Source organism: Phaethon aethereus (genome assembly GCF_964289735.1).
Source record: "Phaethon aethereus genome assembly, chromosome: Z".
Lineage (NCBI taxonomy): Eukaryota > Metazoa > Chordata > Aves > Phaethontiformes > Phaethontidae > Phaethon > Phaethon aethereus.
Window position 1 is genome coordinate 42,786,004 of NC_138577.1, and position 22,487 is coordinate 42,808,490.

At 38.9% G+C, this 22,487-nt stretch overlaps 1 protein-coding gene across 1 annotated transcript in view; it reads right to left on the reverse strand.

Moving 5' to 3' along the window:
• Positions 1-3,134: 3,134 nt before the first annotated feature.
• Positions 3,135-22,487, reverse strand: part of MAMDC2 (MAM domain containing 2) — a gene marked incomplete at both ends in the record, with an annotated part of 60,333 nt that continues 40,980 nt past the window's right edge. The window contains 7 exons of the mRNA XM_082012887.1: positions 3,135-3,196; positions 3,518-3,602; positions 4,662-4,921; positions 8,602-8,754; positions 10,425-10,518; positions 20,361-20,626; positions 21,481-21,627. Of these exons, the coding sequence (XP_081869013.1) occupies positions 3,135-3,196; positions 3,518-3,602; positions 4,662-4,921; positions 8,602-8,754; positions 10,425-10,518; positions 20,361-20,626; positions 21,481-21,627 (1,067 nt within the window). The remainder of the gene's footprint in view (positions 3,197-3,517; positions 3,603-4,661; positions 4,922-8,601; positions 8,755-10,424; positions 10,519-20,360; positions 20,627-21,480; positions 21,628-22,487) is intronic.

Consider the following 22,487-nt stretch of genomic DNA (forward strand, 5'->3'; position numbering starts at 1 on the left):
CTAATAGAGAACATAAGAGCAGCAAGATATAACATAGTACTTACCAGTGAGTTAAGGAATGTAGCAGAATATGCAGTTGGCTAAGAAAAAGACCAAAATGCTGATGTTCAGAAAAACCATATGCGGGTGGGAAAAACAGGAAGACGCAGAAGGTGGACAGGAAAACAACAGAGGAAGGACAGGGAAACAAATAGCAAGAAGACGAATATAGATCAAAGTAATGAAAAGGAGTACTGAAAGTTTATTCATGCATACTTAAGCACCTAAGAAACTTGAAATCACAAATTGAAATGTTTTTCCAGAGGAAATGTTAAAATTATGTAAATTTGACACCTGACACCTAGTGTTTTGTTTGCAGTAGGATGGGACTGATGTTTTCTCTTTTTCAAAATGTAAGAGGTAGAACTTTTTGCCTCAGTGTGTCATGTTGTGGAAAAGCATGCTATCTTCAGCCTTTTACCTTACACAGTGGTGCTCTCAGAGCAGTGGGTCTCTTGAGTGTGGGCAGTCACACTTGTGAGCTGTGTTCACATCCAGGTAGATGAAATGCAAGGTCTTTTAGTGCTCAGCTTGAGCTGTGTTAGTGAAGCTTCATGACTGTAAAGTTGGCTTTATGTTAGGTTTATTCTGGTGTGACACGATTGTAACATTTTATTTAAAAATATGTATCCATATTTTTATCATCCAGAATAGAGTTTCATTTACATTAGCATAAAGCTAAAATAACAATGATATTTTATGGTGTTATTCTGGTTTTCGATTGGTGTAAGAGATCTGAACTTGGCCCTCTTTTTGGAAATTATTAAGGATAATGACAAAATGTCAACTAATGGAAAACATTTAAAGAATACAAAGAGTGTTAAATAAGAGTGCAATAAAAGGGCTTTTCTTCTGATCCCAGGACAAGTTCAGTTCAGCACAAAACTACATTTAGAGCAATCAAATACAAGCCTGTTAGTGTTTGGGGTGTTATAGCTGCTTTTGAAGGTTTCTTTTTCATTTTCATTTTATGAACTGTGCCACAGCTGGGATCAAAGCAATTACTTGTAGGTTCTCCAGTAGCTTTTGAAGACACTTTCAGACAGTAAACAGGCCTAGTATAGCAAGTCTCAGAACTTGTTCTTTGCCCTGCTGTGGTCCCTGTACAGCTACTGCAGCAGTGAGAAAGGAACAAATAGTAAATAAAAGTGAAACCAGGGGAGAAATCAGTTGCACGGGGAGTTTCCTATTTGGACAGAGCTGATGGAATGTTTTTTTTATCTTGCCATAAAACTGAAGTTTGCCAGTGGAGAAATCTTAATGCACGTTCCCTAGTTTTCAGATGTTTTGAAGCCATTTCCTATTCTATAAATTGATACTCAGCAGGCACTACAGTAATTTAAAGCCACCTGTCAAATTCTCCCTCTGTTCTTTAATTCCTGCAGCAGACATGTGTGGAAAGGTGCTGTTGTTCCCTACAGAACAAAGAACTTGGGCTTTTTTTTGCAGTCAGGACAGTGGTTCACACCCTATGGAGAAATACTACCCTGAGTGATACTGACCAAGTCATCGTACCAGTGAGGTTCCTAGAGAACGCTCAGTGGACCACCGATTAGAGTAGTTTGCTTATGTTCTTATTCATACAAGCCTAAATCTGCTTACGTTGATGAAATGAAGCAGAGTTGCCTAAATTGTAGAGGTAGGAATCAAATAGTTATACTTTGTGCTTTGTTTCATTTACAGAAAAGTCGCATCAGTAGTATGGAGAACCATCAAGCCTGATGATTTTAGCTACTTCATGTTCACTTGTTTTCTGTTTAGGTAATTTGATCTGAATGCTGATACCAAAGCATAACCTTTACAGAACAAAACTGTAAAACTGCATTGACTCTTAACGGACTCTTATTGTCCACTGTTTCTGCTTGCTTTAATTTTCAGAATAATAGCAAGAGTGATGCATTCATAACCAGCTGCCAACAGGGATTATAGGTAGCTAGGATAGGTAGTGAAAATGTCAATTCCTTTTGCCTCTTCCTCAGTCTCTAGGAAATAATAAACTGCATAAGAATAATTTCTATGGCTCAGTATTGGCACTTCCTGCAGCAGATCAGATTGCTTTCTGTTAGTTGTCTTAGGTGGTATGACCCACACATTTCATTCTCTTCATATTCAAAATACTGAATTCAGGCTATTATACTGGGTTTAGTTGTTTTTCACTACACTGGTAACTATAAAGTCTAGAGCAGAGCAATAAGGTGATTTTCAAAGTTATATTTTATTAGGACGTTTTAATAATTTCAAAACAAAACTTTACACACAAAGACATAATACCTTAAAAATTAACAAGTTGTGAGAATTCAGTTTCCTATTAATATAAATGCAAGGCATCTATGGTTGGGTAAAGTGTAAGTACATTCTCTGTGAGTGTACAAACCGACTTAGTAGAAAAAAAAAGAAGACTTGTATGCCAGAAAACATACGACTTCAAAGGGTTTCATTTCATATAGTTCAAAATGTCAGCAGCTTACACTGAATTATACTGGAACACTAAAAGTGAGTTTGTTATTGTCAAGGATGACAAATATATTTGTTATAGTAAAAGAATTCAAAACCAAAAAAAATCACCAATAGAGTGTTAAGAGTTTCCCAGAGAGATTCGTCATTGTGAATAATTGCACTTAACCTGTAGGCTATTACTAGTAGCTAATACTATTTTCTTTATTATTTCAAAATATTTATAATTTCCTTAACAAAAATCCATTCTGTACCCAACACAAAACATTCACTGAATGCAGATTTAAGATAACACAATACTGGATTTTAATTGTGCACTTATACTTTCCTCTTTTTACCTATATACCAGAAAGGTTAAAAAAATAGCATTAAAATGAATGATCTGTGCAAAATGGGAAGCCTTTATATAGTAATTGATACCTCATGCAAAAGAGAAATATATAAAAAAACAGTCAAAGAAGCCCTGAGTCAATAATTTCATTGCAAAGGCGAGGAACATGAGTGCTCTGAGTTCTTCCTATACATGGGTGCATATTCAAACCAGTCCAGTATTTACTTAAAATGTACTTTAAAATACGCAGTTTGTGCAGTTTCTCACATACAAATCTTCTACGCACTTCATTCCTTTCAGCAGACTGTATTTAATACTCAATTTCATTTAAGTTGTCAGGATAGCCTGATGAGAATTGAATTTCTTCCACTTCTAGAATGCAAGAAGGGGAAAATACTGTAATTATTTATATTTTATCATACGTAAGAATGCGTAAAACATAAAGTAATTACCACACTGGATTTAAACGGGAGTGCCATACGGTTTTTAAAAAGTGATACAGCATCTTTATTAGTCGAGATTCTGAGGATGGCCTCACATCTTACTAGAAAACAAAACTAACCCTGCAGCATGACACTAAATTCAGATCCATTCAGTGGGGATTCAAGGGAAGAAGTATCACCTGCCTAATTACAAAAATCACTGTGAATTGCTAGGTGTTTCCTAAGAGAAATAGAATATGTTTAAACTTACCTAAACAGGGTCCTGCCTGGAACAGAATATCATCAATAGCAGTGTCACTTCTTACTGAGACACCGCGGATCGCCTCAAAAATAATCTGTAAAGGTAAGACAGCTTTTCATGAATCCCACAGGAGGAAGGACTAAAAAAAACAGTACCCATGCAGTCCATTCAAGGATGTAGTGTGTCCTGAAAGCCTCCTTCTTGGGAAGAAACATCTATGCTCCATCAGTGGACTGACCACCCTGGTCAGAATTTGGGTGTGTGCTATGCCAAAGGAAGCAAATTTGTTTTCACAATTTGTTAAGAAATTGCTGTGTGTTGTAGACCATTGATAAATTTTCTCCAGTGATGTGGCATTTTCTATCTTGCTTTTCAGCCCAAACTGTTGCTCTGTGTGTTGCCCACATGCAAGCAAGACTTGAAGGGAAAAAAAGCATTACAATATTATGTTGTGGGCTTACTGATGAACTTGCTTTTCAGTAAAAGGTTTCTTCTCCCCCCCCGCCTTAATTTCCAAGCTTTTAAAAGTGATTTTCAGGCAAAGTGATTTAAAAAAAACACACATCAACTTTGATTAGTGATCAGTGCAGTTTTGTGCCCAGTTTCAATCAATAGCAATTTCAGCTTTCTCTTTGACAGAGAAACTGAAGCAGGCAGTTCTCTGGCAATACTGAGCAATACTGAAATAAAGGCACTGTTGAAACCAAAGGCAGAGCTCTGGCTTTGCATCATCCCTTGCCTTTGGTGCCACCTCAGAAGGACCATCCTGCAAGAAGCATCCATTTTATCACAGCTTAGTGTTTATGTCAAATCTAGACTGGGCTTTAGACAGCTGAAGGAAAAAACAACTGCAGAAGTGATCTAAATAAAAACTAGCACTACTGACAAATGGGAAAACAGCACTTAAATACTTTTTAAAAAAATTTTGAATTAATGAGCTATTTTCATACTTGCAACCTACTTATGTGTTTTATAATTCCCTACCTACCTTCATTTGTAAGAAATTACAGGTTACTTCAGCTTGTTCAGATGTCTGTTCAATGCTATCTACTTTTTAACATTTTTTTTTTTTTATACAACCCAAGACTTGTATTCTAGCATGTAGTTCAGTTCAGTATTCCATTTTGACTGCTTTTTGTTTGTTTTTTCTTACCTGGTAGTTTCTATCACTTTCATATTCTATCAGTCCCCTTAGCCACGAGATGCTTTGTTCCCCTGTCCTCCTCCACAAAGGGATCTCTTCATCATCACCTTCCTTTTTAAGATAAACACTTAGTAATCCAGTGCCAGCTCCATACATGTGATAGAAAAATGTCAGACACTGTTTTCCAGAAGTTCCTCTTAGTGACCTTGAAACTAGGTATGCTCTCTGTCCATAGACCATGTTGGATGCCTCTATATACATGTAGTATCCTTAAAAAGACATACAAGCAAATATTAGCAAGATAGAATACATTCTCTCAGCATGTTCATTATGCTCAACATGCTCATTATATAAAAAAACTATGACAAACTATTTTGATACAGCTTTTTAAGCTGTAGACTGTTCCATTTGTGAACTGTAATATTTGTGACACTGTAATAATTGTGGTGGAATAATGGTAATTGTGAATGCTAATATAAGAACATCTAAAAACTTCATGGAATCATAGAATCTTTGGGTTGGAAGGGACCTTTTAAGGCCATCTAGTCCAAACCTCCTGCAATGAGCAGGGACTAGATCAGCTTGCCTGTTTATATCTGATGAAATACATAGCAACAGAAAGGAATACAAAGTAAGAAAAAAATCATAGCTGTTCTTAAACCAGGAATGCACTCTGACAGTGGTCAATTAATTGGAATTCACAGACAGCTGCACATACATCTGAGGGTACAGTTTAGGCAATGGTCGCAGCTGATGCTATTAACAGAGCAAATGAATTGAAATACCTCTTTTAAATCACATGTGACAATATTTTTCTTTCTGTGATCAAGATGTGAAGACACAAGTGAGGAAAACTAGACTCTCCAGAATCCATGAATGAATGAAAGGTTGTCATGAACTCTGGTCTGTGGAAAAATTAGTCATTAACTGGTGGCAGGCAAATTAATCCCGCCCCCCAATCCATCATTTGCTTGTTTCCAAGTGGAGCAAACTGAGGTATGTCAGAAGACTGAGAAGCAGCCCCACGTCCCATCTGCTGCATGTGGCATCCGTTCTGTGTCTTGAGATGTATGCTCTGCCAGCAGGCAGTGAGCTCAGATTTTGCAGCAGCTCTTCATGCAGTCCCACTGTTCCCTTTTTGTGGTGTCGAAGAAGACAAGCTGCCCTTCTGCCGCCACAAGTCCTGGTGGTGAGATTGCCCTCAGGGGGAGAGGGGATTCCTAAGGATCAGTGAGGCAGGAGAAAAGCTGAGAGTGGCAAGAGCAGCCGGTGGATGCTCAGGTGTCTCTCATGATACTCCGATTCCTATTATCTACACAAACCCATGTTGAAGACATTCCCTCTAACCCGGGTTGTAGTTTGGTGGTGAGCAGCAGTAGAGAGAAAGGGTGAAAAGGAAGATTATCTACAGCCTGTAAAGAAAAGATAATTTCATACAGTGTGTTCGAGAATTCCCAAGGCTATTTATACCAAACCTAGTGCAAGCCATTGTGAGGATTTTGATGTTCACTATGCTTAAAAGTTCCTTGAGTTAAAAATCAAAACCTACAGCTCATACTACAGTATAATAAAATAACGTGCCTTTAGTTCTAAGGCCTGAATCATATTATAAACTTGTTGGAAAGACTAGATCAGCTCTTGGGTTTGTGAATTCAAATCCACGTATTTCTCAAGAAGATACGTGAAAGAGATACGTGAAATATGGAAATAAACATTGTTGTCACAGGCCAGAGTTAAAAGATTTTCATGCTTCACCAGTTCTAAAGTCAAGCTGCAGCCTCAGATCTCAGAATACTTAGTGATCTACATAAACTGAAAATAGGTCTGAAGTCACTTTCTGCCTTAGGAATCAAGAAAATTGTGCTAACAGCCCACTCCTTTTCTTAGGCAAGAAACACTTTAAGTGTTGTTCCTACTATAAGGAGAGGGTTGTTGTCCTTGGAAACAAGAGCTGGGATATAGAGTATTTGAAAGAGGAAGAATAAGGTGTATTATACAGGGAATAATAAGGGGTAAAAAGCATCAAACCAACCTGAATGTTGTATCATTTTACAGAATTGAGTTTGGTTACCTAATGAAACAACCAGCAACTTTAATGTGATGTAGTCCTTTTGGATTATATTTTGTAGAAAAAGAAGGGTCTGACAGACAATACAGAGATGGCTTACAGACACCTCCTCTCCAACAGTCTCACCCGCATTTCAAAATAAAAATCCTCAAATAAACTTTAAAAACCGCTAGGAAAAATTCTCACTTATTTTAAAACTGGTGATCACATGTCTAGTTGATGCAGAAGAACTGGACAGCACAGGTAACAAAGACAGACAGTATGTCATCTAGTTCAGTCTAATGTCATCTAATTTTTAAATGGAAAAGGGACAAGAATTTCAGTATTCCCCTTGGAAAGTCATTCCACAGTACAAAGGTATCATTATTGGGAAAACGTTCTTGGTTTGTAGATAGCCTACATTTCCACTTGGATAACTTAGCCAATAGATCTGGTCAGAATATGCTTATTACATAAGTAATGTTTCTTGGTTTTGTTTCATAACACATAAGAGAAGTTTGAAGCTTTAAAACTTACTTATCTCTGAAGGCTATTAATATATCTACCCAGAATCAGTACTGGTTAGAATTAACAATGGAAGAACATAATTTCTCGGCGATCTGAAATGTCAAGCCAAAGAGAGACACTCCCATCTGCATTCTCAATTCCACATGCAGGATTTTGGCCATACAGTCCCACACACCATGAACGCACATCTCTCTAGTCAACTTCTGTACCTTGCTCAGGATGCAGCTGTTACAGAAGTTTTACGAGGAGATAGGAAAGGCAAATTTTGCTGAACATGCACAAAGCCGTCTTTTTAGATGAAGAGATCAAAAACAAGACCAAAAAATTATTTTATTAACTAGAAGCATTTGTTATTTTGTTAACTAGAAACAAAACGGTTTTCCAGAGTAACTTGAATTAAGCTTGCATAGAGTGAGACTTCATATGCATAGCTGAAATAACTATGCTTGATAATGCTTAACGAGGTTTACACTCAATCACAGTTGACAGAATAATAATAGCTTTTGGTGAGCCTTCTGAGCAGGTCAACTGTTTTTGTAATCCAGCTAAAATTTTTAACTGACTGGATAGATGGCTACTGTGAATAAGCCAGCCTGTCTGCAACGGACTTTATAACTTGTTGAATGAATGCTAACCACTGTGAAGGAGAGCAAATCCAAAGGCCCCAAAAGCCTTTTTGAAGGCTTTTAAAGCTCACAAGACCTAGGGCAGTTTCATCCATTAATCTGAAGTCAGTGGAGTTGCTACTGAGGTCCTCTTCTGCAGGAACACTAGCACCCAAGGTAGTGACACCATTCATAATTTCCAGAAGTCACCAGGTACAGCACCTGGCATGGGGACAATTCTGATGCAGTTTTCTGCATGCTTGCTCATGCTAATGGGGGCCCCAGTTGCCTAAATACTTTAAATTACACATGAGGTTATGGAGCAGGTTTTCAAGACAAAGTGTTTGTGGGATCTCTTTTATTATCCATGTCTTCTTCTAAGTTTGAACAGGAAGATATTAATGTGGAAGAGCCCCCAAACCACTTGTTTGCCTTTTAGTTTCAGGGAATATTCACATAAGATAGGGGTTTGAGAGAAGGCTTTTCTGCGGCATCTGGAGAGTCATCCTGTCCTTTTTTCTCCCAAAGGAGAGGGCTACTCTGGGACATGAAGACCAAAGTACCTACCTGGTCTGCAGATAATTCAGATTAAACATCACATTCTCAAAACCATCTGTGGTTCCCTAAGAAATGTGTTTACTTCATTTGATTAATAACTGTTCTGAACAGAACAGTAAAACCTTTCTCTGTGTTCTAGGTTATAATTTCACAGTACTGTTCATTAACTGTCAATCTCTGTTCTGAAAGTTCAATGTGGAGCTTAACTCACCTACCCCAGTAGTGTGGTCTCCTTTTGGTCCGGTGTAAGACGTGGGAGTTGGACCCCTCCTCCTGTGCCAACTCCCACGACCTCTCTTCTTCTGGGTAAACACACACTCATCTTTTTCAAAAGTACACTCTCCAGGATTGGGCAGCAATAGATCTATAAGGAGAGAACATAGTTTAAAACTGCAAATACATTAGACAGATATATGGGGAGATTACATAAGCAATGTATTGCATTCACTCACCTGCTGAAATCACTTTCATCTGCCTAGCAATACATACAGCAGTCACAAGCTTATAAAAGCTAACTTCAAACTGATGTACAAAATATAATTTAATTTTCTTCACAGCTTTCTGGAAATCTGTGCCCTAGTCTGGCTCGCTAACATATACTAATATTCTTTAATACATTTCATACAGTTTATTATATCAGTATAGCTCTTACGCCACAATAGGCTCTACCAGTGTAATTTTCTCCACTACTGTGGCACCCCAAGCAGTTTAATGAGCTCCAGCATGTATAACATGCATATTAAATGAGTCTTGTCAAAGATGGTGTTTCTGTGATCTGAAATCAAATGGCACATTTAGCTCTCTTATGTTCCCTTGGCACCAGATTCTAACAGACCACAGAGCTGCCATTACTAGAGTATTTTCATTATTTCAATTCTACTAGATGATGCAGAGTAGAGAAAGTTGGCAAGTCAGGTGCTCGCCAGGAAGCTTCCATCAGCTCTTCCGCTATAATCGGAATTTGCAGTTCAGGAGTAAACACTCTGAGCTGCTTTCATCTTTTGGAAAGGAGGAGGCCTTGATGCCTCACATACTCTGGAGCATTTGTCAAGCATTTTTTTGCCGCTATCAGTGACAAGTCCCCATATGACAATACACCCAAATGTCAGTTCTGCACCTTTGGTTCCTTTTCAAATTACTTAGAAACTACAGAAAGGCAAAACAGACAGCTGTTGCAAATACGTTACAAAAATGGCACCTGGTTTTATACACGTGACTTCTTTCTGTTCTGTAATGGTTAGCCACCATGAAATCTGTTCTGTAATGGTTAGTGCATGAAATCCAATCAAAAGAGGTCATTAAAAAGTTCTTACTACATGGGAATATAAATGGCATGGTAGATCAGCCTCATCACCATTTCAAAGGCATGGCTTTATTCCGAAGAAGAATGGGATTATAGACTGTGCCTGTCTCATGAGAATGGTTTCCAAATTAGGATACAATCATTGCATTGTCAAACCTCAAAAAGCTCCACAGAGAGGGAGTTTGGGTGAGTTCAGAGAGGTTAGCCTGCGCATGTCAGAGGGTACAGTCTTGCTCAAAAACATTCAGTTTCTCCCACTACACAGAAGGGAGAGTTAGACTCGACTCGTATGTCTTCATTAGAGAACTGCAGCTCAGATAAGGGACTTGCAAAACTGTACTTCTGGACTAAAAAGAATAATGCTTTGTTTTGAAAATATTGCTTTTGGGTCCATTCCTGGTTTCCTAAAAGCCATTTGAAAACTACTTTCCCTTCATTTGTTGGTTTTGTTGTTTTTGGTTTTTTTTTTTAAATTGTACACTCACCTGCAATACAACTGCACCAGAGTCAGTGAAGTTGATTAGGAGTTAGCTGGTACCCCTGTGAATAAAAACTGGTCCTCACTGTATGTATGCTACAGCAGAAAGAGGATTTATGCAATACTTATTGGAAAAAGAAAAGAAACCACAATGGAATGAAGGCAGCTGTAGGATAGGCTTGGAAAATGGAGGTATGCGATCTCCTGCTAAAAAGGGTAGCAGCTGTTGGATGACAAATATACATGGTCTTACCAGTAGCCTGGCAGCTTCCCAGGCTCAATGATACATCATCCAGTGCCACAAGTCCACAGTCCCAGAAGCTTTTACACCAGCTGACAAAGACAACCTGCAACACACAAGGGAAGTTTCAGGTATCTAACAAAAGCTGGCACTGTCTGAAATTTTAGATTTTTCCAAATGTGCTAACAGTTTTGACACTACAGAACAGAAATTATGAATCCACTTCGTTTTGGTGCGTACTAATACTGCCAGTCACTAGAATTTCAAATCCAGTGAGGTTTAGATGTATGTTTTTATTCAATGGGAAGTGTTTTCTCACTTTTATAAGCAAATTATATATCTCTGTATGTAGTTTCCATTTCATTAGGAGTGTATTTTTTAGTGTATGAGAAAACATGACTCACTGAGGCTGTTGTGTTTTTTACCCCCCGAATAAAAACCAACACGAAGAGCTCAAATTTCCTCAGCTATCTTATCCTTACAGCCGGGAGGTTTTATCCATGGAAGGATATACTTCAAAGAATAATGCAGACTGATGGCCATGGCAAAAAACAAAGAACAATAGAGATGAGGTGAAACTACTGCCTAAAATGGGATTATTCAGGAATGACACAATGCCATGATATCATAGAGCAGGAGGCTGGAAATGCTAAGCATCATTCACAGTCTTCATCTGGGTTTGTGAAGATTAAGAATAGTGTCCAAGATATTTTATTTGAATACACATTAATTTTGCCATGGAAAATACAAGTCACTCATGAGATGACAAAATAAAATGTAGAGAAACTAAGATTCCCGGCTGCCCTTCTCCCAAGGTTGACACAGATCTGTTTGAATTATAGAAGACACAATAAGGTTTATTTTGTGAAAATACTGCTGGTAGTTTTCTTTGCCTAACTACTGCAAACCATCTGTCTGACCATTGGGGTTATGACCATAATCTGGGAGGAACTTTTCAAAACAATTCCTTTGTGATGAGGTCTGAGCTAGTGACTGGAGATGGCGTAGTGTCACTTCTAACAGTTTAATATTCTGGAACAACTGTAAACACCTCAGTTACATATTTGATGTTAAATGCTGACTGAAGGTTTCATGTGGGTACAAAAAGGTTATTAAAAATCGTTCATGCATTATTTTGTATGTCTTCCTTTTAACAGGCTTGGTAACACCTTCAATATGGTAATTATACTGGATTTTGCTAGATTGCTTCTCTATGTGGTATTTATTTACCCATCTGCTTATAAAACAGCCTGGGGTGTAACTACACTTTAACCTTTAAAGCATGTATTGGTTATGCTGCCCACAATGGAGCAATTTTCAAAACCATTTTCCATTCAGTGCTACCAATCCTGGTAATAGTGATTATCTGTCTTGTAAACTGCTACAGGTGTGGACTTCTGGAGTGCCCCTGCACAGCATGCACAACTGCTCAGTGTATAGTGGCCTAAAACTGGCCTTTTTTTTTCTTTTTTTTTTTCCCCCTCTGTAGAGCTGCTCTCTTAGCCTTAAGGTTTAACAGGACAAAAATTGTTTCCTACTTTGTAAGTTCATTCTCAAGAAACAGGCGCAATCTATTAAAATATGGTAGCATCTCTTGGAATAAAGAATACAATAAATACTGACGTTGGGTGGACGTCATTCACCAGACTTTTAATAAATGCATTCTGGTGAACATTTGTAATAAACTAAAGACATATTATAGTCCTAAACCCAAGAATCTTCAGAAAACCACACATGAAAGGGTGAGGTCAGTCCTCGTTTGTGAAACAACATTTCCACACTGTGGAATCATGTTGTAAGTGATGTTTTCCTATTGACATCATTGGGAGCAGGATCAAGTTCTTTATTCTTAAGTTGCAGTAATTTGTTCCATACAAGGTATGTAATTACCCATTAGATCCTGCAGAAAGCCCTCCATTTCAAAATCATCGCAACAATAACTGGTGGTCTCTCAAAGGCCATTGAACCAGTGGCCTTTGTACAATCAAAAGATTGATCTGTTTCCGTGACACTTGTAAAGTTGTTCAGCTTTGTAATCTGTAGCTTTAGCGTTACTAATTCTCCACTTGCCTTTGTGGTGCTGAGTGACACGCTGCCATGAGTAGACTTTATAATCGCACAGGGGTGGGGGAGCTTGTGGTTGGGAATGCGGAGTTTCCAGTGTTAGCTATAGCAAATGTACTGAAATTGTTCATTGTCTCTTCGGCTTATTTTGTTGTTATATTCTTGATTTAGTTTTAAGCAACGTGGTAGATCATATTTTTATTCACAGGTCAAATTTATTCCCTCTTTTATTTTGTCCTAAATGTCCTTTTTTGTCATAAAGGGACACATCTTTGACTATTTGAACTTTGCCTACCAAAGTTGTATCAATTTGGATTTACTTAGCTATTCGTTTTCACTCTACATCAGACCTCTGAACCCCTTCTACAGTCTTGATAGTCTTGATAGTCTTAATCTCATAATGCTTTACATTTGTTCTTGCTTTGAATTAAAATAGTTGCTAGGTCAATTATTCCAAAATAAATTTTTACAAAGTTATCTCATGTCTTGGAAAAGAATATAGGGGCATCTTTGTGCTCAGCTCACTCTTTTGTCATAAAACATGACAGATGAACAACATACTAATTGTTTCAAACAAGGTAACAAATCTTTCTGGACTTGCATGCTATCTTGGATGCTAAATTAAAAACATTATCAAATGCAGGCAGTTGTTGCCTGTGTTACTGCAAAATAAAACATATTTTCCTCTCATGTCTCTTTTTCTTCCAATAACAGGACACAGCCAGGGCAGTAGTTCCATTCCAAATCATTGCCCTGATTTCTGGAAGCTGGTTTGTTTATTTTCCAGTTCTTAATCAATGCTCCTGTCCTGCAGCCTCAAAGTATCAATCACCAGTTCTTAGCATTTATCCTGGATTATATCAGTAATGAGCAACACCAGATGAGAACAGCTGGTAGAGCAAGCAGGGTTTCACTTTTCCCGTGACATATTGTTGGGTTGTGCTGCAGACACTAAGTGAGGTAGAAGGGACTTCTCATCCTTAGCACTCTCCATCTGTACAAGTAGATGCGAGTCAAAATGGATGCATATGAAGTTTACCTGCTTTTGGAGGAGAAGAAAGAGTAGGACATGCAGCAGGGTACCTCCATGAAGAAGGACTAACAGGGAAGCTAGTAAAAGGAGGTTTTGAGGGAGCTGGACTAAGGACTGGAAAAAAGGAGAGAAGATGCCCCCAAGCCCCTACGGGTTCTGTGTATTTTCTTTCCTACTTGTTTATCCCAGAAAATATAGCTCTTGCTCCATTAGAGAGCCAGACCAGCCAAACAAAAGAAAAAATGTGACAGCAGCCAGATCTGGAGACTTAAAAGCAAGCTATGACTCTGAAGCAAATTCATTTGCCTGGTCCCATCCTAGTGAATATTGCTAGGTTTGAACTACATCCTGTCTACCAGCTAACAGAACAGCCTAGGGCCACAGGCTGTTCATGCTGTATCTACAGTATCTACATGCTGTATCTACAGTCACTGGGTTGCACTGTCCAGTTGAGAATACTGCCTGCACAGAAGGTTACACAGGACACCGGTATCCTCAGCTCTCCCCCAGGGCCCTCCTAGATTTCCAGAAATCTGCTATTTTGGCACTCTCCTCAGTGAAAGTTTTCTTGGCTCTTTTTATAAGATGAAAAGGTTCTTGCCTTTAGACTGAGGAGTCTTGTCAGATGATGTGGCATCGTAATACCACAATACTAAGTACCCAGAACAAAAACTGAGCAAAAAAGGGAAATGTCAGTTAAGTATCACAGAAACCAAAAGGAGGTATGTAATATTTCATGCAACATATCTCCTTGCTTAGCTGCTGTGAAGATGCAGGCCATTTAGGGAACACTTTCTAACCTGAATAATTTTTACAGTTTCCAGTATGTCATTTCCACAACCATATATCAAACACCACAGACAGTGAGGTACAAGTTTTGCAAGCACTAATACTAGTATTTACAGACCCTAATGTTCTCATTTTAAATAGACATTTCCAGTGACTATTCTTTAAGAAATTTGTTGTTTTCGAGGTGAGGGAAGGAAGGACAGAAGTGCCATACTATAAAAATGCAGCTCATTCCAACCTCTTTAGGTTGCATACCTTATCATGGGAAGACTGATCAAGGGTTGTGTTAGAACGGTACCAAAAAGCTCATTTATTTGACACAAGTGGGGGTTTTTCAGAAGAGGAGGAGGAGGACATGAAGACTAGTATGTCTGCCCTCCTCCTGACTGGAGAGCTGTGTCCTTTATGCTAGTGACTCAGTCACGGGGATCTAGGACTTCATCATATATCCAGGATTGCTTTAGTCATTTATCTATGACTTCAGTGGACAAGTGGGAGACACAAATTTCTCAGCAGCAAAGAGAAATGCTAACATAATTTAATATTGAGCATCATCACTGTGATGATGTGAGAACAAAGGTCCAAAGACCCCCATATCAAGCCCTAGGAAGGTGGAGGAGTGATAATGGATGTTTAGGGAAAACAGTACAAGAAACAAATAACCATAAAGCTATTTGTGCTGTTATATTATGTTCAGCCCGCAGAGAACAACTTGCTGAACTGGAGGTCACACCTGTACCACTATGTTTACGGTCACTGTGAGGTCTATTTTCCATGAATTTGCCTAACCCCTTTTTAAATGCGTGTATACTATTGGCCTCCACAGCACCCTGCAGCAAAGGATTTCAGTGTTTAGTCATTCCCCCAAAAGCGCTCCCTTCTGTTTGTTTTGAAGCATGTAAATATTAAAGTGCAACTCTCAGTCACTTGATTTTGCTTTCTCACAACTGCAACTAAAATTAGTTATTAGAGGACAGGGGAAAACAAACAGATGAACTCCAGGAAAGAGACTGAGGAAAAAAAAACATGAGAGAGGAAGAAAAGTAGACTGAAAGAATGAAAACACAAGAAATGCAGCCACAACTACTTTGATGGAAGTAGAGTGGACTGTTATGATGCCAGCTACCTTTCTGGGGGTTTGGTTTTGAACTCTGTGGGAAGTATTCAAGCACTGCAGCACTAGGTAACATTGCAAAAACTTGCATGAATGGATAAAAAACATGAGATGTTTGCTTTTGAAAACCTGAGCTTCAGAATGGTGAACCCAATCTAGCAAAAATTAACTGATATAAGCAGACCAAATTGCACTCAAACCTTCATTTTAATCTAGGTATCTGGACTTTGTTGTGAAGTTGCATAAAAAAAATATCTTTCCATGATGGTGTATACACACAAACACACACACACAATACTAAAATTCAGATTCTTACTCCATGGTGCATATGAGCATCTCCAGGTTACATATGCCATACGTAAATTTTCCTTTCAGTTAGCTCTGACATTTTCCTGCCATGTATTGGCCTGGAAGATCCGTTTCAGTACATTCAATCAGATCAAAAGGATCTACATACATACTTCAGACTCAGATTTTTATGCTGCCCTTTTAAAGGCTTATACAACAAAACATGAAGGGTTTAATTTATTTCAATATATGTTAGGAATTTTTTTTTCTTCATTCTCATGTTCATTCCCTGGGCATTACAGAGTATAAAAACAATACTGTATGTGTATAGGATCTTAGGTACTTACACTAACTAAAAGAGAGAATGCCTGAAGTACAAATTGAGAAATCAGGATTTTAAATTTCCTGCCTTCTCACTAACATTATATAGCAGCATATGTATTTGCAGTATGTACACATACATACATACATATAGATATGTATAAACATTTATGACTTGCTTAGCTGGATCATACCCACCTAACCTTTTCAACATGGTAGTTTTAAAGTGTCATATTAAAGCCTGTTGGCCAGCTTCACGTTTCCTGCTCGCAGAACTGAAGCCAACAGTCTGTGCCAGACTGCAGTTAGCTAATTCAAAAAGAACTTGCAAAAACCATTACACAAACCAAGAGATGAAAATCTGAGCCTTTTTATTGCCTTGATGCAAACAAAAACTTTATCAAAACTAAAAGATACCAGACATTATATATTGTTTTCAAAGCCTTGGGAGTAGTGTTCATAGTACAGGAAAGATGAAGGACATCATAGGTGATCAGATATTTTACAACAATTGTTTTCTGGCTGCAAAATCATGACGACCTTCAGGACTCCCTGGCCAAAGCAGCAAAACGACTGCCTCGCTGACTTTACTGGCCATTAAGGCACTGCCAGCAGACTGTTTTCTGTTTCCACAGGCACTGACCCAATATACAAGTCACACCCAGTAACCAAGAACTTGATCAGCCAAACTACTGTGCATGCCTACAACTCGTTATCATCCAAGCCTAGACATGATCCACCTCAGAAAACAATATGATAGCCACATAGCCACCACATCTGTATTAGAGGGAAGGTGGTAGCCCTATCTTATTTTAAGACCACCTCACTCCATTAAAAGACTGTTTTTCACTTGCTTATAACATTGCCAAGACACAATGATTTCAGCTCAGACTTTCCATGCTAGGTCCTTGCTTCAGGCTTGTTTTGGAATATTTAAGCCAAAACAGTTCCATCATTTCCAAGAACAAGGCTAGGAAAAAAGGTTTTCCTTTGCCCCTATTAAAAAAATTCTTTGAAAAGCTTGGGCACTCCTAGCCTTTGGAGTAGGTACATGAAATGTGTCAGTGTTTCATCTTTGTGCCAGAACTGTCTTTTCTGTCAAGTCATTAGTTTTTGAAAAACTAAAATTTGTAAGAAATGGGACAAGCAGGGCAAACAGACTGGGACATGGACAGGATTAGAGGGAAAAAAAATGGACTGTCCAGAGCTGAGGAGCCAGGAGTGAGATGGCGAATGGCAGGGGGTTTGCTGCTTATAGGGCAGGATAGATAAGACAAAGACACATCAGTGAGTAGGCAAGAAATGCAAGGACAGGTTTGAGGAGACAGGATAAGACAGGTCAAGCTTCAGTGAACTTGTTTCTCTCCTGTTTCTCTATACTGTCTCCCTCCAGAGCCTCCGAAGGGTAGTCCCTGACTTGCAGGTTCCCTCCACTCCTCGCTGTCAGGCAAAATGTGCTCTGATGCATGTCCAACACTGGCCTACACTGAAGACGGCCATTGAAATGCATGTTCCTTGTCACCTATTTCACTAGGTCCTAGGCAGACACACCTTTACAGATAACTAACCTAAGTGTTTATACAATGCCACACCATGCTCCTTCATTTCCTTCTGTTGGCTTGGAAAAGAAGGAACAAACAAAATAAAGCATGAAAAGACTTTTAAAAAGTATTAAGGTTGAAGAGTTGGGCATGAGATTGCAAGGAAAGGCCAGAACTTGGTTCACTGTGCAACTTCATTCAAGCCTGCTTGTGAATATTACAAGCAGAAAACCTGTAACTACGCCACTTTTTCTCCCTTGCCTTATGGCAAGCAGACACATGCTTAAACTCTAGCATCAGTTGTCTTTTGTATAATGTCTTCTCAGCCGTAAACATATCTTGATATACTTTTCCATGTTGACACACTTCAGACCTTCACTCATTGTCTTCCATGTACTATTTGTCTACAGAAAACTGGATAAATTGATGGTGTATATACATACACAGCCATCATGAAAACTGTAAGACCATTATACAACGTTCAGCACATTATATCTTGTGCACTATTTATTATGTACCCATGGCATCTACTACATATGCAAAACTGCAACTTAATCCCTACTCTAAACCTAAATTAATCTTCCAATCCAGGAAAAAAGACACGGTGATGGAATAGGTTTAAGACAAGGCTAAGGTAAAATTTCATTGAATAGAATCATAGAATAGTTTGGATTGAAAGGGACCTTCAAAGGCCATCTAGTCCAACCACCCCGCAATGAGCAGGGCCATCTTCAACTAGATCAGGTTGCTCAGAGCCCCGTCCCACCTGACCTGGAATGTTTCCAGGGAAGGTATCTACCACCTCTCACATATCATCACTTCACACCCGCCCCACCCCCAGCAAATACATAGTTATTTGGCTAATGAATGTCTGAATTATGATATGCTGAACACATGCAGAGTTCTGTAGAGCCCAATAAATCTCACTTTTTGTGATATTTGAGGAATGCCTCCTCAACAGAAACATTTTGCAACTTGCTTCCATGGGAAAGAAGTCTTTCCCATCACAAGAGCCTGAAGGACCCACTGAAGGTTTTTGAGAATTGCCAGAGGCCAGCAAACCCTCTTGCTGCAGAGCTCGGGGTTTCTTCCCTCGTGCAGAGGGAAGCCTTTGGGCTCAGAAGCAGCAAGGATATTCCCTTCCCTTCTTTATTCTCCTCTGTGCTGCCGTCCCCATCTGTTACTGCCTACGGACAGGCTGTAACTGCAGACAGCCGCAATTCACGAAAAGCTTTCCATCCCAGGCAAGCTTCTTCACAAATGTTTTAGATACCCTAACTTCTAGGAAAAGATAAAAATAGTTCTTCATAAATTCATATTGGAAAAGATTTTCCATGTAAATGTCAGATGCTAAAAAAACTGCCACCTCCAAGCTATAAACCATTTCTAACAGTCATGCTCAGCTGTCATCACCACTCATACAGTGTATTACGCTACACAAGCTACTGAACCTTCTCAGAAGTAATAAAGAAATACGTAAACAGGAGATGGCAAATGTATGTTTTAACTTTGCCTTTTCAAATACCTTTTAATGCTTTACAAAAAGAGAAAAATACTTTTCTGCAAATATTTTGGGATGATACTGTAAGAAGCTTTTCTATCATGCACTTGCTGGGCAGTAATAAAATTCTTTTTTTATATCAGCTGAAAGGGAATTAGAAATTCTATTATGTTTTATGCATAAAAAATATGTACAGTAAAATTCCATCAATTTTTTAAGCTATCGGATAACCGAGAGAGAACACTAGCCAAGAATTAAGAATGACATTTTCAGCGTAAATTTCCCTTTTAACACAGTTAAGCGACTTTTTTTTTTAGTGAACTTCTTCTTTTACAAGGTATTTATTTCTAAGAAAAACACTTTTTTTTTCAAGAAGAGTTAAACTCAGTAACTACTGCAATTTCAATAACTACTTTGTAGTGGGGAAAATGCTTAAGATGTTTGTAATTTAGAAATACCTTGTTACAAGACAAGCTTTCTTGCATATGTTCATAGTGCTATCACACTGTGAAAAAAAGATGGATTTTTCTCAGTGTCGTCAGATAGTAATCCATCTGTTCCTCCTTAGGTGACTCATAAATAGTGAAAACCCTTTACAGAAATCAGGATAACTGCAGAAGTAGTGCCTACACAGATTTGCATAAAAGTCAGTCTTTGTAAAAAGAGTGGAGGTGAGGCATAACAGCAGCTTGAGGACTTACTGAGGAGGTGATGTGAAATATTAGTTATTCTTATTAACCTGCTGAGATAACAAAGTGACCTCTCTAACCAAACATTGCAAAAACTTCAAGCCCATTGCTCTAAATTACACTGACTTCTGGTTTCATATTTTAATCCAGTGGTTGAGTTTAGCGAAGGAGGATCAGCTCCCCATTTTGACCAGAATTTACCAATATTGACTGTTTAGATTAATTAAAAACTTTAATTGAGTACGGTGATGCAAACCACACAGGAAACAAACAAACAAAAATGAGGGAACGTGGAACCTGAGAAACCAAGATGCAACAGGCTACCATTAGAGCTCTTGCGTGAAGTCTCCACAAATACTGTGACTACGGTCGAGGACACCAGGGCAACGCTGCCCCGTCCCTGCTACAAAGTCCCTTTATCAGGGCTCCTATGAGAGCCGGGCTGCGAAGAAATGCTCCACTCCCTGCTGTACTGCCTGGGGAACTCTATTTCACTTTGCAGTTATAGCTGATTTAGGATTAATCCCCAGATAATACAGAACCCTGGGAGGAGAAAGCAAGGAAAATCTCCATCCAGAGTTCAGCAGATTTGAAGAGTTGGCTCTTACCTTGCAAGGCATAGGCTTTTTGAAGGAGATTTCCGCTTGAGTCCAAACTCCCTTTGGAGAGTCCAAGACGGACCAGATTTTCTCTTGAACAACATGATTCTCCTCAAAGATATAAACAGCAAGAGTACCACTCATTTTGAAAAACCCATATAAGGCATAATAAAAACGCAGACAAAACTGCAAGTTTCCTGGCAGGGTCGGGCCATACAGACGTCCAATGTATCCAGGCTGTGATGTAAACTTTGTGTTTGCCAACAAGTAATAACCTGCAAGACAGCACAATTATTGAGTATTTCTAATACACAATTAGCACAGCTGATTTGCTATTAAAGCAGCATCCATTATTGCATCAGACTGTAGGTATAAAAACAATTTCTACTGGCAGGAAACAAATTATCACACTCTGTTTGAAAGGAAATAAGAATTTTTCTAAAAGTTTCCCAGCTGCTTCAAGCTGAACTGGCACGTGGCTAAGTTACCAGAAATAAGCATTTTTCAAATTTACACTGAAAAATTCTCTGGCCTGCTGGCCTCACTGGAAACCTGGCTGTTTCAAGGGCACTCCTCTCAGACCAAAGAATGAAGGATGGGGCACAGGACCTATTATTCCCTGCACCAAGTATAAAGAGGTGAGACTTTAGCACAGACTATTAAGGACCGTGAATACTCTACGCAAAGAGATGTGTGAGTTTCAGAACTTATTAGCAGGCCTTTCACTACATGGCTTCACTACACAAGATTTCACAGTTTACCCTTAAAAATGCCAACTATCCTAAGCCTGGAAGTGCTAAGAGCCCACCATTTCTCCATTATGGTAGTATTATATTTGCTTGCATATTTTTGTGGCATCATCCCTTCAGTGACTACAGTTCAGTATAGTGAAGCTACTCTGATTTACAGCCGTGCATGACTATTCAATAGGTGACCATCTCCCTCTATGTGTGGCACAGTCAGAGTCCCAGCTAGGACAGAGCAGTGTACGCTGATTTTTAATGGCAGGGAGTTGCAGTGAGGCAATCTAGTGAGTGTGCTGCTGACAATATTTAACAGGGAGAACAATGATACAACAGGTTAACCTTTATATGCAGTTTGACTCTTGTAGTGAAAAGTTTTGATTTACCGAATCCGGTAGTGTGATCTCCTGCTCTGTACACGTTACGCTTCACCTTCACTCTGCTCCATCCTGGGCCGTCTTTGGGATCCTGGTAGAAGTTACACAGATCTTCCTCAAAATTGCAGCCTGCCTCAGCAGGATTGAAAGGAGTTCCTAAATGATAGATGCATATGTTCTGTTAGGAAGCTCACAGTATAATAAGCATAGGTATTTGAAGCACAAGGATGCCAAAGTGTACTCTGTTTCCTCCTTCTTTGCATTACAGAAGATGAGCATGTGCAAAGATGTTACACATATGTCAATCACAATGGGATCAAGCTATCAATTTTTGGTCACAAATGGGTGTTATTTTCTTATATGTGTGCTGGAGCTGGGAGGAAACCTCCTTCACGGCCTCTATAAAATATAAACAAGCTACAGATATTAAGATAAGATTCCTCCTTCGGGATATAACACACAAAGACATTCAGACGATTTGTTTTCATCCTCCTTCTTCATTTGAAAGGTATTTGGACAAAATAGGTGTGAGTGTGCGTGTGTGCATGGGTGTCATATTTTCATTTCAGTTTCCAAGGGGATATCTTTCTAACATCAACATTTAATATTATTTTAAAAAGCAGTTTTTAAAAAAAACCTTTTGTAGTCACGTATAATGTGTGTGTGCGTACGCATGCTGTAAGTATGTAAGCCAAAGAGCTTTTGGTTCATGTACCACCTCATGGCTACTGACCGCTGGAGCTATGCCTCACGCATTTTAGCACTGCAGCAAGGAAAGCTGCACCATTTATAGTGACGCTGATTAAAAGCTGAGACCTGTGAGGTGGAGTTCATGGGTCAGGATTTGCTTCCGTCTGAAAAAATCCCCCTGGTGCACGGGTGCTTTTATGTAAAACATTTCTGCTTCTTTAAAAGCCTCATCAGTCACTTGTACCAGATGCTGGGGGAAGGAGGGACACGACCCAGAGCCATCATGCGATTTTTGGCTACGTCAGGAGTCAGGACCCTGTAAGCAT